The sequence below is a fragment of the Garra rufa genome, chromosome 5, assembly GCF_049309525.1.
Source record: "Garra rufa chromosome 5, GarRuf1.0, whole genome shotgun sequence".
Lineage (NCBI taxonomy): Eukaryota > Metazoa > Chordata > Actinopteri > Cypriniformes > Cyprinidae > Garra > Garra rufa.
The window spans coordinates 50,816,946-50,835,016 of NC_133365.1; the positions used below are offsets into that span (position 1 = coordinate 50,816,946).

General features: G+C 31.3%; 1 protein-coding gene across 1 annotated transcript in view; it reads left to right on the forward strand.

Moving 5' to 3' along the window:
* The first annotated feature begins 6,164 nt into the window (after positions 1-6,164).
* Positions 6,165-18,071, forward strand: part of bmpr1ba (bone morphogenetic protein receptor, type IBa) — a 42,722-nt gene continuing 30,815 nt past the window's right edge. The window contains exon 1 of the mRNA XM_073840129.1: positions 6,165-6,393. Within this exon, the coding sequence (XP_073696230.1) occupies positions 6,315-6,393 (79 nt within the window). The 5' untranslated portion in view covers positions 6,165-6,314. The remainder of the gene's footprint in view (positions 6,394-18,071) is intronic.

Sequence of the window (18,071 nt, forward strand, 5' to 3'; positions counted from 1 at the left end):
TTACATCTTAAACCTTTGTATTTAATATATTTTGGTATTAAAATATATAAGTGCTAATCAACTTTTTCTCACTTTTAAAGTTGTTCAAATTAAGTTCTTAGCAATGTATATTACTAATCAAAAAACAAGTTTTTATATATTAACGGTAGGAAATTTAGAAAATATATTCATAGAACATGATCTTTATTTAATATCCTAATGATTTTTGGCATAAAAAAAATAGATAATTTTGACTCATAGAAGGTTTTTTTGGCTATTGCTACAAATATACATGCGGTACTTAAAACTGGTTTTGTGGTCCAGGGTCATATATGAAATCAACTTTTCCTTAGAATTTGACTAATATATCTTTGATTACGGTCTTAAAATGCCACCAGCATAAGCATGTCGCTAAGTTTGGAAGCCGTTGTCTGAGCCGTTGTCTAGGCTTAAACTGTTTACGCTTTTAATAGTTTCAGTGCTATTTAGGTGATCACTGTATTCGAAAGCATGCGTGTGTTGTTCAGACAGCTGAAGGTCTATTTTTGCTGCTGGTTCTTACACCTCCACATTTGGACAATCAACACCTCGCTTTATGACACACGGCACATAATGGCAGCGACAACACACTCACCTCTCCTAATGGCATCAAAACACACACTCACACCGACCGAAAGCTGACAAACGCTCCTTTAACAGACTAACGCATCCCTCCTGTCAGCTGTGAAAACAGGAGCAAACATTTGGAAGATGAGTTTGTAGCGTGGGCCGGGTAACAGATGGAACGGATTGGCGGGTGTTAGTCAGGGTGTCGCTGCTGTGATGGCTTTAGCGGGGAATGTGTGTTTGCTGATTTAATGCATCGGATTTGTCATTTGTCATCACAAACAGTCATAAAATAAATGAAAACACTGTCGTTCTGGACAAATCTCTAAACTGCCTTCCTAGAGAGCATTTTAAAGTAAGATGAAATGGTGTTTGCTGCTTTTTGCTTCTGTATTATGATTTATTTCCAAGTGAAAATCAACAAAATAAAGTAGGGTGGGGCTTGAATTAGTTTAAGGGGAATGAGTGCATTGTGCATACATTAATGAACAGTTACAAAGACACCATTTCTTTGAAATGCATGCACCGGTGAAATAAAAACAGGAAGTTAATAAGAATGAAGACTGTTCCAAAACATAGGAACACAGCATTGCATTTGGCTTCCTTCTAAAAAAACATAATTTGCTTGCCATTTTGGATACCTTGGCAACTTGGCAAACCCGGAATGCATTGCAAGATGACAGAAATGTTGTCTAACACACTTAAATTTAACAAAACCAACAAAACCAGTCTTAAGTAGCATGGGTATATTCATAGCAATAGCCAAAAAAACATTGTATGGGTCAAAATTATCATATATTAATATTAGGATATTAAGTAAAGATCATGAGGATATTTGAGGAATTTCCTACTGTAAATATATCAAAACTTAATTTTTGATTAGCAATATGCATTGCTTGGACAACTTTAAAGGTGATTTGCTCATTATTTTGATTTTTTTGCACCCTCAGATTCCAGATTTTCAAATAGTTGTATCTCTGCCAAATATTGTCCTATCCTAACAAACAATATATAAATCTCAATTAAAAAAAAAAAAGACCCTTGTGACTGGTTTTGTGGTCCAGGGTCACATTTCCATGTGTGCAATGTGTTTTTTTGTAGTTTAGCAACATGCTAACATACATTTTAGGGATAAAATAATACTTTGTACATAATACTCAGAAAAACTGTTACTATTTTTCCTATTACTATTGCTGTTTTTATCTAGTTTTCCAGCACTGTAAAAATGCTGCTGCGATTAATTATAAAAACTTAAAAATTGATGAAATAACTTAAATATCCAACTTAACTAAACTTATAATTTTAACTTAGAATTTTTAAGTTGAAACAACACATTATTACTTATTCTAATGTTGAATTTCAATTTGTGATAACTAATCACAGCAATATTTTTTCTTACAGTGAATTCAAATATCTAAATTATTCAGGCACTGAAACTTAATACCTAACTTTTCTCATTTTATGTATGAATTTTATCAAAATTAATTGAGATTTTGTTTTGCGTAAGAAAATATGTGCCAAAAATGGGTTGAGAAAAAATAGCGGAAAAAATACTAATTTTGTTATCATTTGTATTAAGGTGTTTTAATGTCTTCATCTGCAGATATTTGTTCTTGTTTCAAGCATAAACTTAATTTTGATAAGTTTTAAAGACTTAAAGGATAAGTTCCCTTCCAGAACTAAAATTTTCTGGTAATTTACTCACCCCCATGTCATCTTCAAGAATTTTCTTTGTGAAAAATGTTCCAGGATTTTTCTCCATATAGTTTTTTTTTTTTCCAGAATTTTTTTTCAGAAAATGAATCACTAGACAAAACCCTTTTTCCTTGGCTGGGATCGTGTAGAGCCCTTTGAAGCTGCATTGAAACTGCAGTTTGGACCTTCAACTTGTTGGCCACCATTGAAGTCCGCTATATGGAGAAAAATCATGGAATGTTTCCTTGAAGTCCGCTATATGGAGAAAAATCATGGAATGTTTCCCTTAAAAATGTATTTGCGACTGAAGAAAGAAAGACATGAACATCTTGGATAACATGGAGGTGAGTAAATTGTCAGGAAATGTTCATTTTGGAAGTTAACTTAAGTTTTAAGACTTAATGTACTGTTAAAAATGTTTGAATATTTCTACTGGAAAGCAAGACAATTCTAGTAAGAAAATGATTTTCTTGCAGCGTTTTCCCAATCTGAATGTTTGAGGAGTGTCTCTGTGTAGATCTGTGTACAGAACAGGGTCAAGTGTTTAGAGAAGGAGTGACAACCGTATTTAACATCAGTGAGCATGTGGCCCTGTGTAGGTGGAAACAAAGCCTGTGTGTTTTTGTCTTTACTTTAAAAGGTTTTGTTTTGCTCCAGCTTCATTTGGACTGAGTTTGATATGGGTTAAAGGTCAACATAGTACAAATTAGAAGAAGAGTCAAAGGTCAAAGCTTAAAGATGACATAGCTGCTCGTTATGTTTGGGAAAAGTGTGTGTGTGTTTGTGTGTGTGTTTCACAGATTTACTGGTTGATTGGTTATCCAGAAGCCTCAGTAAGAGGGAGCGCTGATCGTTTGACCTCTCTTTCTTTAGTTTGCTTGTTTATTAGTTCTAGTTAGCTTTTTCTCTCTTTTCTTGAAGTGTTTGGGTAGTTCTGATCTGCACAGCCCCTTCTGCATTTTTGTTGTAGTGCCAAAAACTGGGTGTTGTTGTTGTTGTTGTAGTATAACATTGTTTGTTACATTGCGCTGTCAATCAAAACCAGGGTTCGTACAAGGTGCTTGAAGTGCTTAAAGTACTTGAATTTGACTTTCTGACTTTTGAAAGTAGCAATGTGAGGTTCTTGGAAAGTGCTTGAATTATGTATGTATCTATGAGATAAATGTTTTCACACATTTTTTCATTGAAAATTCACTCAATTCAAAAAACATCATACTTTTTTCATCATCCAACATCATACCTGTCAGAAAACAATCAATCTAAGCAAGTAGTAGTACTGACAGTGTTGTGTAAACATGCCTGAAGATACGAAAAGATGAACAGATTAACCAAATAAATTGAGTCATTTACACTGGAACTGCTCTGATTGATTCATACTCATGACTTTGATCATTCATTTCAAGCGAGTCACTGGCAAAAACCAGATCGAATTAAAAGAGCCATTCATTTCGCATTTCAAAATCGCTTGTAATGATTTTAAAACACAAGCTTTTCGAAACTCTGAATCAGGTTAACCATTGCGTCGCAAACTGATCCACTGTTTCGAAACGCTCCAATCTGATCGCTTATCGCGAATAAATTTGATTCAGATTGAGACTTCAAATAGTGTATCGGCAATCATTTGATTTAGATTGTAACTTTGGAGTGTGTATCGCAAATAATTTGATTTAATTCGGAACGGGTTTGTGAATCATTTCGCAAACTGAATGATTCAAATTAAATGATTTGCGATATGCAATTTGAAGTCCTGATCTAAATCAAATAATTGGCGATACGCAAACTTCCGATCCAAGTCAAATGGTTTGCAATCCACGATCCGAGTCCTGTTGTGAAATGATGGTATGCAAATCATTATTAAGATCGGGACTTCAGAGCGTGGATTGCAGATCATTTGATTTAGATCAGAACGGGTTTGTGAATCATTTTGCCAATTGAGTGATTCAAATTAAATGATTCATGATACATGATGATTGCAAATCATTTTGATCTGAACTTTGGTGCGGGTTTGTGAATCATGTTATTTAGATCGGACATTTGGAGCGGGTTTGCTTTAGATCGGAACTTCAGAGCGTGGATCGCAAATCATTTTATTTAGTTCAGAATGGGTTTGTGAATCTTTTAGCAAACTGAATGATTCAAATTAAATGATTTGCGATATGCAATTTGAAGTCCTGATCTAAATCAAATAATTGGCGATACGCAAACTTCCGATCCAAGTCAAATGATTTGCAATCCACGATCCGAGTCCTGATGTGAAATGATGGTATGCAAATAATTATTAAGATCGGGACTTCAGAGCGTGGATTGCAAATCATTTAATTTAGATCAGAACGGGTTTTTTGATTCAAATTAATTGATTCACGATACACAATGATTGCACGATAATTTCATGATAATCGTGTGATAATTTCGATCGGAACTTTGGAGCGGTGTCGTGAACCATTTTACTTAGATCGGACCTTTAGAGTGGGTTTGCAAATCTTTTGCTTTAGATTGGAACTTTGAAGTATAGATAACTCTTTTGATTCTAAAATCTTTTACTTTAGATTGGAACTTCGGAGCGTGGATCATGAGACATTTTAGATCGGAACTTCAGAGCTGGTTCGCAAATCTTTTGCTTTAGATTGGAACTTTGTAGCGTGGATCGCAAATCATTTGATTCAGATTGGGACTTCGGTGCAGGTTCGCAAATCATTTGTTTCATATCAGGATTTTGGGGCGATTTCGCAAATCTTTTTTTCTGATTTTTTCTCTCTTAAACAGTAGAAAACATCAAACCATTAGGGCAGTACAGTTAAAAAAAGAAAACGAAAAAGTATACACAAATACAAATCTCTCAAGAAAATTAACCGTTTTTTTTTTTTTTGTATAGCAAAAATAGTTTTCACTTATTTTTAGATAATGTTTCAGTCATTTTAAAATATTTAAAAAATGCGATTTTATCATACAAAAATATTTTATATATATATGTGACCCTGGACCACAAAACCAGTCTTAAGTCGCTGGGGTATATTTGTAGCAATAGCCAAAAATACATTGTATGGGTCAAAATTATTGATTTTTCTTTTATGTCAAAAATCATTAGGAAATTAAGTAAAGATCATGTTCCATAAAGATTTTTTGTAAAATTCCTACTGTAAACCTATCAAAATGTAATTTTTGATTAGTAATATGCATTGCTAAGAACTTAATTTGGACAACTTTAAAGGTGATTTTCTCAGTATTTTGATTTTTTGCACCCTCAGATTCCAGATTTTCAAATATATGTATCTCAGCCTAATATTGTCTTATCCTAACAGACCATACATCAATAGAAAGCTTATTTATTGAACTTGATGTATGCATGTATGCATATGATGTATATATCTCAGTTTTGTAAAATGTAACCTTATGACTGGTTTTGTGGTCCAGGGTCACATATATATATATATATATTAGAAGAATTTTAAGAATTTGTCTTTCTTTCTTTACTTTCCTTTAGTTTGCTTTACTTTATCCCAAATTGCAATTTACTTCACTTTACATTTCTTGTTTTAACTCATTATTAAGACATTTTAAACCAAATGTTTTAACCACTTTTACCAAAAATATATTATAAATAATGTACTATATTTATTAATGTAATTATTTATGTATAATATTTTATGTCTGAGATGATTACTATACAGCAGTGCACAGTATGCTTGTATTCCATTCAGCCGGTGTGTTTGGTAAAAAGAAGGCAAAAGGAGGGTGAGGTGAAAATATGGGGGTGTGGTCTTAAAGTGGGGGTGGGGTTTGGCCAAACTACACTGAGGCTACTGTGTGTAAGACTGTGAATAATCCCCTCCCCTCTCTCTCTCTCTCTCTGTGTGTCTCTCTGTCTCTCTCTCTGGTCAGTCGGTGTGAAGCTGTGATTGAGGCTGCTGTGGTGTGTGCAGTTTCTCACATTCTGTAGAGGACACACATACACACACACACAGACACACTGAAGAGTGTGTGTTGAGCAGACAGCTGAGGGATTCATTCGCTCGCTGGAGTTGCGCTCACAGAAGATGGATCTCTTAAGGACTTGCTTGCGTTGGGTCTGCGTGCTGCTCATTGGACTTCTGGGACTCGTGGAGGAGAACTTGGGTGAGTGTCAACCTTCAGAACACTTACTGACTGCAGTTCTGTGTGTGTCTAATGCAGGATCTGTAACGCAGCTGCTCTCTGCTCTACGGATTGCCGCACACATTCACATTCACTCAGATGTTGCTGTTGTGTAGCTCAGAATATTCAATTGAGTTCTCAGTTAAGTGTCAAGGTGTTTCTTCTAAAATGTCTTTGTCAATAGCTGACATACAGTGAGTGTAGAGCTGTAAAATGAATGTGGAAAGCAAGTATTTGTTGAGAAATACTTGAGTTCATATTGAGATCTCTGTTGACTGTTGATGGCAGATTGCTGTGTTTTGGTATGATTGAGCACATTATAAAGATCTCTTTTGGGACTTCATTGGAGCGTATGAAATTACTGGTGTCTTTTTCATTTACTTCAGTGAAAGTCTCCATTTGCTCTCCATTTAGTCTGTAAATGGAGCCATTTAGATTGCAAAAAGGTTTACAAATCAGTGATGGTTTCAGCCCTGTTTAGGAGAAACAACTGATTTAAAGAGATATATGCATTTTTTTTCTCTTCACTAAACTTCACTTTGTCTTTCACATGTCTTAAAGATTCAAACCTAACAAACTACTTCTCATGAAATGTTTTAACTTAAAGTGAGATTGACGTTTATTTATTGATTTAGTGATAGATGTAAATTAAATATTATATTATGAATAATACAATTTTAAATAAATATTAATAATGTAGTCTATAAGTTATAGTATAATATAAGTATATATATAAATAGTCAATAAAATATATTTTTAAATAATATTTTATTTTGTTATTTGAATATATAATATTTATATTTAAATAGAATAAATATTATTTACAATAATGTATTTTATTAAATTATTTTCATATTTTATTTTAATTGTATGATCATGCATAAATAGGAATATTCAATAAAATGTTATATTTGTTTAAATAAAAGTTTATTTTAGTTTTTTATTTAAAAAATATAAGTAAAATATATATTGTTTACAAAATATATTTTATTATATTATTTTCATATTTTTATTTGATGATCATTAATAAATAAAATATATATATTTGTTTAAATAATATTTATTTTATGTTTTTATTAAAAATATAAATATGAATAAAATATATATTTACAAAAATATATTTTATTATATTGTTGTCATATTTTTTAAAGTTAATGATCAACTTTAAATATACATATTTAATAAAATATCATATTTGTTTAAATAGTATTTGTTTATTTTAGTTTTTTATTTAACACACACACACACACACACACACACACACACACACACACACACACACACACATATATATATATATATATATATATATAAAAGTAAAATATATATTATTTAAAAACATATATTTTAGAACATTATTTGCATATTTTTTAATTTAATGATCAATTATAAATATAAATATTCAATACAATATATTATTTATTTTTAATTTTCTGTTTGAATATATTATTTGTATACTTAATTCACAATGATAACTACTAAATAATGTATAATTATAAAATATATAATTACTACTAAATATAATCATTTTCTGTAAAGCTGTTTTACCATGATTTGTATCGTGAAAAGTGCCATACAAATAAACTTCAATTAAATTGAATTGAATATTTTATTAAATTATTTTAGTATTTTATTTTAATTTGATGATCACTTATAAATATCATTTAAACTTAAATATTCATAATTCATGTCATTTAGCCATGTATAAGAGTGATTTAATTGTCCAAATTCTCCTTGAGGCCACTGTATTTTAGTATGATTGCAACTTAAATCTGTATTTCGTTGTTAGTATGTATAGTATATGTGCATTAAGTCATTCTGTGTGTTGGATTTTACCATCAGACTTTTACAAACCTCATGTTTGGTGGAAGTGATGGTGTGGCAAATGGTCAGCCAGGTGTTGCAGTGTGTGTTTCTTGTTTGGTAGTGTGCTATCAGCCTCTCAGCTGCCTAACACTTGTTTTATACACAGTTGGAGGTCCAGCTTTGAAATCACTCAGTGTTTAATCTATACAACAGACTTTCCTCTCACACACTTGTTTGACTTGTCTAGCCAGACTGTGTTTTTGTTATTTTAATCATCAATAGCTTGCGCCTTCCAGAAATGGGTTTAATTGCACACTGAAGAAATCTAAAATGTTATTTTGCTGTTAGTCCTTTGTAGCAAAATCACAGAATCATTGTATTTTTTTTAATTGTTTTTTTTTTTTTTGGTTCAACAATTTAAAAAACCTAAAAACAGCCTTTAAAGTAGTGTTTGTCTAAAGTGTGATTGTTATATATTATTTTATAATTTGTTTAATCATATTTATTTAATAAATTATTTAATAATGTGACCCTGGACCACAAAACCAGTCATAAGGGTCAATTAAAAAAAAATAGCCTTTAATGTTGTGAAAACTAAGTTCTTAGAAATGCATATTACTAATCCAGAATTCATTTTTGATATATATACAGTAGTAATTTACAAAATATCTTAATACAACATGATCTTTGATTAATATCCTGATGATTTTTGGCATAATTTTGACCCATATATTGTATTTTTGACTATTGCTACAAATATACTCATGCTACTTTAGACAAAATAATCAAAATTAAAAGAAAAAATAATAATAATGCAATAAATAATAAAATAAATTGCATTTAATAAAAGTAATATTAAATATAATATTTATAAATATTAAATATAATATATTATATTATTTAATTGCATTGTTTTAATATTTTGATTTGATTATTAAATTATAATTGTTATATAATAATGATACTTATCTGATGCAATGTCATTTACCCATTTGTAAGTGTGATTTAAGTGTCCAAATTCTCCTTGTGACTACTGTATTTTACTAAAATAATATTTTTTTTAAATCTAAGCTTGTAAAGAACTTTGTTTCTATCCTTTTTGCCTTACTTCTTTTTGTCTTGCTGTTTCTTGCCTCCCGAGTGATAAAGAGAGAATGAAGGTTCCATCATCAGCCATTTCCATCATTTCCCATCCTGTAATAACCTCCAGACACGGTCCAGACCTGTCTCCCGACACCCAGACGCACAATGAACTCATCCGCTGTCCACAGAGCGCAGCGGAGCCTGCGGCGTCTCTGTCAGAGTTTATTTACAGTCCACAGCATCTCAGACTCTCCATCACTCTCACTGCCGCCACGCATGTCCACTCTGAGCGTCTGTCTACACTGAGTACTTCCTGTGACAAGGCTAGCATATATATGTTTGTTTATTTTGATGCGGTTTTGCCGCTTGTGGAGTATATAAACTAATAGGGTTGCACAATTAATTAAAACGAAACCTAAATTGCGATATGTCGTTGATTTAATGAAATAAATGCGTGTGTTGCATGTTTCAGAGTGAAGCGCAACACTGTGCTCTTTTACACGTGAGCAGCAATTTGGTGTTTTCAGTAGTGATGCTCCGATTGATCGGCCACCAATCATGATCGGCCGATATTGGCTAAAAATAGCTTGATCGGCGAACCCCAAAAGCGCAGATCAAAAAAGCCGATCACTTGATGTAAATTACTCGCGCGACTTTTTCACACGTGCATGCACGGCGCACAGGTAAACAACAGTAGAGCGGAGCTTACCAGTGGCAACATGCAACATGAGTACTAAATTCCTTATTCGTTTTGTAAGGGTAGTCTATTGGGCATGTGACTAAGCTGTGTACAGAGCGCTGACTGTAGTTTTGGCAGAGAAGTTTAAGTTTACTTTCAGTTTCATAATTCTCTGCAATCGTCAGTGAGTGGTAAATGTGCGTGCTTGAATGTAAATGCATGTATCTTTCTATACCTGTCATATTGCAATAATGTTACCGTATGTCTGATTGTTGTCATCAGTTCATGTTGTAGTTCAGTTCATACAGAATAGAAACGGTGCCCGTGTGATTCACGTGCGTATGTTTAGCGCCATTTTATCGCATCGTAATTCTAATGAACGCATATAGATGTTACTGAGGTGAATGTTTATGTTTCCTATATACAGACGGATTCTGATATATCGTATTTAATTCAGCCTAAACCACATTTTACTATCTTTATCCTAATGACTGTGCAATGCTGGATAATATAATCCTTACATCATCTTAAAAAGCAGCTACAAATAACAAGCAAAGAACATTTACATTATCAAAGAACTTCATCACTAACTAGTGTAGCCTAGTCTAGAGCGAGGTGCACTTTAAAAAAACACTCCCGTTATAATCAGTTTATCTATCTACACTGTATGATGAATAAAATCTCTTGCATGTGGCCACTCTATGCATGTGTTTATACCACGGCAAGTTTCTGAAGCATCCTAGAACGACTCTCTGCACTGCATCGCTAAAGTTAGGCGCCTTTTTGAGCAGAAAAGACTCCTTTTTGAGTCTTGTTATCGTCAAAGGCATCAGCAACTGGCGATATCTCTAACTTTTGTCGATACACTGTACTATCGTCTACAACCCTAACTTGGTGTTTCTTCAAGATCTTGACTGTAGCCTATTTCTACAGTTATTTTTTTCCCAATATAGTTAATTTAGAGTTAGTTTCATTTCTACAAATGGTGCAAACTCTGCTAGATTATAGATCAAAGATTCCCATTCCCCTGCCATTCTGTGATCGGCAGTGATCGGCGATCGGCAGATTATGATCTTGGTGATCGGTAATCGGTGATCGGCCCCAAAAATGCTGATCGGAGCATCTCTAGTTTTCAGTTTTTCAGAGTGGCTCGGTTCATAGTAAATGCTGTTTGGGTCTCTGTTCATAGAAAATGTGCATTTGGGAACACAACTTGTGCCAACCATCTTTGCAAACTAGTAATGAGAAGTGCTTATAAACCAGCACTTGTAAACAAAAGAGAAGCTTTAAGAGCTATAAGTTTGATGGCTGTTTGAAATTTAGACAGCAGTTGACATTAGTATTGTCATCTTACAGTTGTGCTGTAAAGTAAAATTATTATTATGAGTATTATTCTTTAATAATTGTCATACTACAGGACCGTTGAATGCTAAAATCTGATTGGCTGACGAACGTTCTAGAGGTAAACGCACAGCGAAAGTAGATCCAGGCAGCACTTGACCGCATTACATGTCTATATCACTTCGCCATACGGCTTCAGTTTTTTCAAAGGTCCTCACAGCCCAAAACAACAAAATAACCAAAACCCGCAATGACACTGGCCAAACTTATAAATACAGTAAACAACAGGATAAAAACGACAGATTATTTCCATGTTTTTGTCACAATATTACGTTTTATTATGCACGGAAAACGATTAACAGCTTAAAAACTACATGACAGTTCTTACACATGGGTAACAACGGAGTGGTCTTGAAGAAAATGAACTTAAAGTTTCACTATTAGAGACGATACTGCCAGTCACCTTTGAGACATGCATAGACTTGAGAGAGGTAATTAATGCACTCTCTCTTCCTCTCTCTTTCTGTCTGTCTGCTTGTCTGTCGGTCTGTCTAAACTTCATTATTAACTGCATTAGTTTGCTATCAACGGCTCAAATGTCGTTACTAGATCTAAAATGACGTTTTGAAACTAGCAACGAAGCTGTTGGATGAGCTGCGTAAGAAATGAATCCTACTCACAATAGAGTTTCAAGGACAAAAACGGGACAAATGCCTTGAAATATGTCATCTGATCGATGTATTGAGGTGTGGTAACTGTAGTATAAGCGGAATAATTGACTTCGGTCCATTGGCAATAAGACCGTCGTCAGTTATTCCTTACATAAATACTTTTTTAAAATATTTGATTACTGGTCGACTTTGTAAAATAAAGATATATTACAATAGTAGTGTATATGTGTAATGTATATATGTATATACAATACTATATAGTGTATATATTTTATTACTATTATTTTTTATTTTACAGAGAAATATTACAAATATTATTATTTTTTATTATTAATAAAAATATTTTTACTTGACAGAACATTTATTATTATTATTATTTGTAGTAGTAGTAGTAATGATGGTTTTATGAGTAATATTATAGTCATTGATATATAATCCCAACATTTTTAGCCAGATGTTTCAGTTTTTTTATATAAATACTTATATTTTATTTATATTTTATTACTATTATTCTTTATTTACAGAGAAATATTCCAACAAGTATTTTTTTTAGAAATAATAATAATAACAACAATAAAAATAAAAAATACTTCTATTTTGCAGAAAATGTATTATTATTATTTGTATTAGAAGTAGTGGTTTTGTGATTAATATTATTTTAGCCATATTGATATATAATAATGACTTTTTTGTAATTTAATAATACTAATAATAAATACTTTTATTTTATTACTATTTTTGTTTATTTTACTAAGAAATAATACAACAGTAATATATATTTTTAATAATAATAATAATAATAATAATAATGTTCAGTAAAATAAAAATATTTTATTATTATTATTATTATTATTATTATTATTATTATTATTATTATTATTATTATTAGTAGTAGTAGTAGTAGTAGTAGTAGTAGTAGTAGTAGTAGTAGTAGTAACATTTTTGACCAAATATAGTTTGTTTTTTGTAATTTAGTAATACTATAATAAAATAAATACTTCTTAAAATTTATATTTTATTACTATTCTTAATTTTACAGAGAAATATTCCAACTGTAATATTTTGTATTTTTATTTTAATAATAATAATAATAATAATAATTGTTCTGATTTATAAACACGAGATTTTTGGCCAAATTTTGTTTGTCTTTTTGTAATTTTTGAAATAATAAATACTTACATTTTATTTATATTTTATTACTATTATTCTTTATTTTACTGAGAAATATTACAACAGTATTTCTATTTTTATTTTAATAATAATAATAATAATGTTCTGTAAAATAAAAGTGTTATTATTATTATTATTATTATTATTATTATTATTATTATTTGTAGTAGTGGTGCTGGTTTTGTGATTAATATTATTATAGTCATATTGACATATAATCACAACATATATGGCCAAATTTTATATGCAGCACTACAAACAAGTAAAACAAACCTGGATTTTTTTTTTATCGCAATCTCCGGATCTTGCAGCTCACTATAAATGAGCAAACAAGACTAGCAAGACTTTCTCAGCAAACCAGTTCCAACAAAACATTTTGCTGGTGTCACTCTGTTGGTCCACCAGCTAGACAAACACTAACCAGTTTAAAAACAAATTGGACCAACATTGGTTTAGTTGGATGCTTTCTGATCAGTCAGCGTGAGCAACACAGAAAGTCTGAAATGTTTCAAGTGAGAAAATAATAAAGACCAAAACGTTTGAGTCCTACAGTTGTGTGATGGTCTTCTCAGTCACACCTCACTGACAGCGCCGTCTGAAACACTCACTTCCTGTTTGACTTGGACAGAGGGCACGTCTCATATCCCAGAGGAAAAACTGCCTTTCATCAGTGTTCTCATCACCTCCTCACCTCTATTCCTCGGAGGTTTTGAGATGTATTCTCTGATGGCTCTGATTAATAATGGCCGTTACAGGTTTGTCTTGTCACTGTCAGCGGCCACCTGTTGGATATATGAAGTGATTCAGATTTCGCTTTACAGCGTAGAACGATAATGTTCTGCTTTAAGTTGCTCAGAGAGACTATATCACAGACGGTCCAGCTGTAGTCAGCTCAATGGCTGGAGTCCAGAAATTTGTGATGGACAGCCGGCAGATGCAGCTCCACGCTGGATATCCGGAGTGTGGGAAAGACAGAGGTGTTAAAGAGAGGAATAAAATAAAACAAAAGAGCGTTTGAGACCATACAAGACCAAAAACCTAGGTTTTGTTTGCATGTAATTTTGTTAGTCACATAATTTGAAGCCAAGTGGGAGTACGGTACCACTGCGGAGTGAGTTGTCCTGTCATTGTTTTATCCAAAGTATGCAAGTGTAGATGTGAATCACTGTTTTTATGCTTTTTAATTGAGCTTTTGCTATATATATACTGTATATATAATATATAAATGCTAAATATATATATATATTTAAATATTATTGCAATTTAAAATAACAACTTTCTGTTTGAATATATATTAAAATGTAATTTATTTCTGCGATGGAAAACTGAATTTTCAGCAAATACATTACCATTTTAAAGTTTGGAGTTGGTAAGATTGTTAATGTTTTAAAAATCTCTTATGCTCACCCAAGCTGCATTTATTTGATATAAAAAATACAGGAAAAATAGCAATATTGTGAAATATTATTGCAATTGAAAATAACTCTTTTCTATTGTAATATACAGTAAAATGTAATTTATTTCTGAGTTGCAAAGCTGTATTTTTAGCATTATTACTCCAGTTTTTAATGTCACATGATCCTTCAGAAATCATTCTAATATGCAGATTTGCTGCTTAAGTAACTATTATTATTATCAATGTTGAAATCAGTAGTGCTGTTAAATATTTTTGTCAAAACATCAAAATATTTTTTTGCGCCCCATTTGGTCACTAAGTTATGCTCACCATGGCTGCATTTATTTGATTAAAAATATAGGAAAAAATAGTAATATTGTGAAATGTTATTGGAATATAAAATAACAGTTTTTTGTTTAAATATATATTAAAATGTAATTTATTTCTGAGATGCAAAGCTGAATTTTTAGCATCATTACTCATTACAGTCTTTAGTGTCACATGATCATTCTAATATGCTGATTTGCTGTTTAGGTAGCATTTATTCTTATTATCAGTGTTGAAAACAGTAGCGCTGTTAAATATTTGTGCCCCATTTGGTTACTGTTGCTAACGCAGACAAGCTTCATGGGATGTTCCACAGGAATGAACTGGATGTTTCTGTGAAAGGCATGATTTTTCAGGAAGACGATCTGTGACTTTGACAAACATTTTATCTGCTGCTTTTTCTACCAAAATAGTTAAATTACACAGTAACATGATTTAAAAAAAATTAGACTGTAAATCAATCAGATCCTCTGTAGACTTAGAATTAAGCTGATTATTTATGATTTATATATTTTGAGTATCAGTGCAAATTGCAATATTGGAATATTGTGGCTTTTCTGTAACTATTTTATTAAGATGTGATGCCATGAAGTTTAGCAACTAACTACCATTAAAAAGTCTGGAGTTGGTCAGATTTTTAATGTTTAAAAAAATCTCTTTTGTTCACCCAAGCTGCATTTATTTGATAAAAAATACAGCAAAAACAGTATTATGAAAAAACAATATTGTGAAATATTATTGCAATTTAAAATAACCGTTTTCTATTAAAATATATAGTAAATTGTAATTTATTTCCGAGTTGCAAAGCTGAATTTTCAGCATCATTACTTCAGTCTTCCGTGTCGCATGATCCTTCAGAAATCATTGTAATATGTTGATTTGCTAACATTTATTATTATTATCAAATTTGAAATCAATAGTGCAGTTCAGTATTTTTGTGGAAAACATTGTTTTCAAGACTCATTGATGAAGTTCAAAATAACTGTAAATGTAAATCATTTGTAACATTAGAAAAATCTTTACTGGTCACGTTTGATCAGTTTAATGCATACTTGCTGAATAAAAGTATTAATTTCTATAAAGATACCTTTCAAACAGTAGTGTGTATTTTGCGGAAACTGCTAAATATTAAGACAGAGATGACTTGTGTGATGGTTTTCCAATCTTTCTTTGGTTTTCCTTTTTTTGAAGGGTTAATAGTATGGTGTTCAGAAAGAATCTGAGTGTGTTTGCACTCAGCTAAATGAACTCATGAGCACAGAACGAGGCTTGAATGAGCTTCCAGCCCATGTGTGATAACTCACTTAATGGATTTTGAATGGCACTCAGGTGTGTGTGTGAGTCAGTCTGGAGCCTGAACTTTCTTGATTTATTAATGGCTTTTTAATGATAGAGAACAGCGGTACTGCAAACAGTAACACTCAGAAACAGCACTCTGTATGTAGTCAGCCTGGAGCCGGTGCTGTAGTGTATTATTAATGGAGGTTAATGATGAGGAGCAACACACATGTTCACATTCAAACCTCTGGGCGTTTCTTGTCTTATTGTACATTTTTGAACTCTAAAATGTGGAATCATTTAAATCTGTTCAGTTCAAACATCCGCTCAGGAAAACTCTTGTCCGGTAATCACAAAGGTCTGTGATTGGTCCATCTCGACCAGTGGTGAAAAAAGTAACAGGTAACAAGCTAACAGTTTGTGTTCTGGTTTGGACAGTCATTATTAACTTTAATAGACACTATATTTAAAATATAAGAAAAAAAAATACAAAAAAATAAAAATAAAAATGTGTATATAAATATTTTTACTATTTAAAATAACTGCTTTCTGTTTAAATATATTTTAAAATGTATTTTTTGTATTTATTCCTGTGATCAAAGCAAAATTTTTAGCATCATTACTCCAGTCTTTAGTGTCACATCCTTAAGAAATCATTCTAATATCCTGATTTTCTGTTCAAAAACATTTATTATTATTATTATTATTATTATTATTATTATTATTATTATTATTATTATTATTATTATTATTATTATTATCAATATATGAAAACAGTCAGGTATATTTTTTTAGGATTCTTTGATGAATAAAAAGATCCAAATATCAGCATTTATCTGAAATAAAAAGCTTTTGTAACAGTATACACTATACCATTCAAAAGCTTGGAGTCTTATTAATTATTATTATAATAATTATAATTTTGTTTGGGAAAGAAATTATAGAAATTAATACTTTTATGTAGTTAAAAGTTTAAAGTTATTTATAATGTTACAGGAGATTTCTATTTTAGATAAATGCTGTTTTTCTGTTCTTTCTATTCATAAAAGAAACCTGAAAAAAATTCTACTCAACTGTTTTTAATATAATAATAATGTTTTGTTTTTTTTGCAGCAAATCAGAATATTATGCTAAAAATGATGCTAAAAATCTAAAAAAAAAAATGCTAAAAAATGCAAAAAAAAAATCTGATGCTAAAAATTCAGCTTTGAAATCACAGAAATAAATTTTAAAATATATTAAAATAGAAAACAGTTATTTAAAATGTTTGTGTTTGCACTGTACTTGGGATCAAATAAATATATATACTATGCAATTACTATAAAAATTACTTAAAATTATTATTTAGTGTCATTGTAACCAGTTATTTGGCCATTCTTTAGCCTTATATTTAACCTAATAATTCAGACATTTCAAACATTTTTGTTAGCTAAATATCTTTAATGTAAAATATTTACTAGACGTCCTGCCAAATATTTTAAATTTAATATTTTAGTAATTTAACAACAGATTTGTATGTTCATGGTTCTCTGATGATGATCTGTGAAATTCTACTATTAGGCATGAAGATATAAAAATATATAAACTAGGGATGTTAACCGATTACCGTTTGACCGGTGGTTGACCGTATCAACGTTAACCGGTCAAAGTTGTCGGTAGTCGGTTAAAAAAAAAGTGCCTGTGCGTCTTTTACGCATTCTGAAGGTGCCTGTTTTATCCATTGGTTTTATCATGTTGCAGTCTATTAGGCAACATTCCGCATAAGATGGGCTTAGATTTGGAAATACATTACATCTACATTTCAGTGGTAACCGATAAGGTGATGATGATCATCATCTTTCTTTAATATGGTTAGCACTACCTCAACTAAAGCGGCGTCTCTTCGGAGCTGTCATTTTCTTAAATGAGC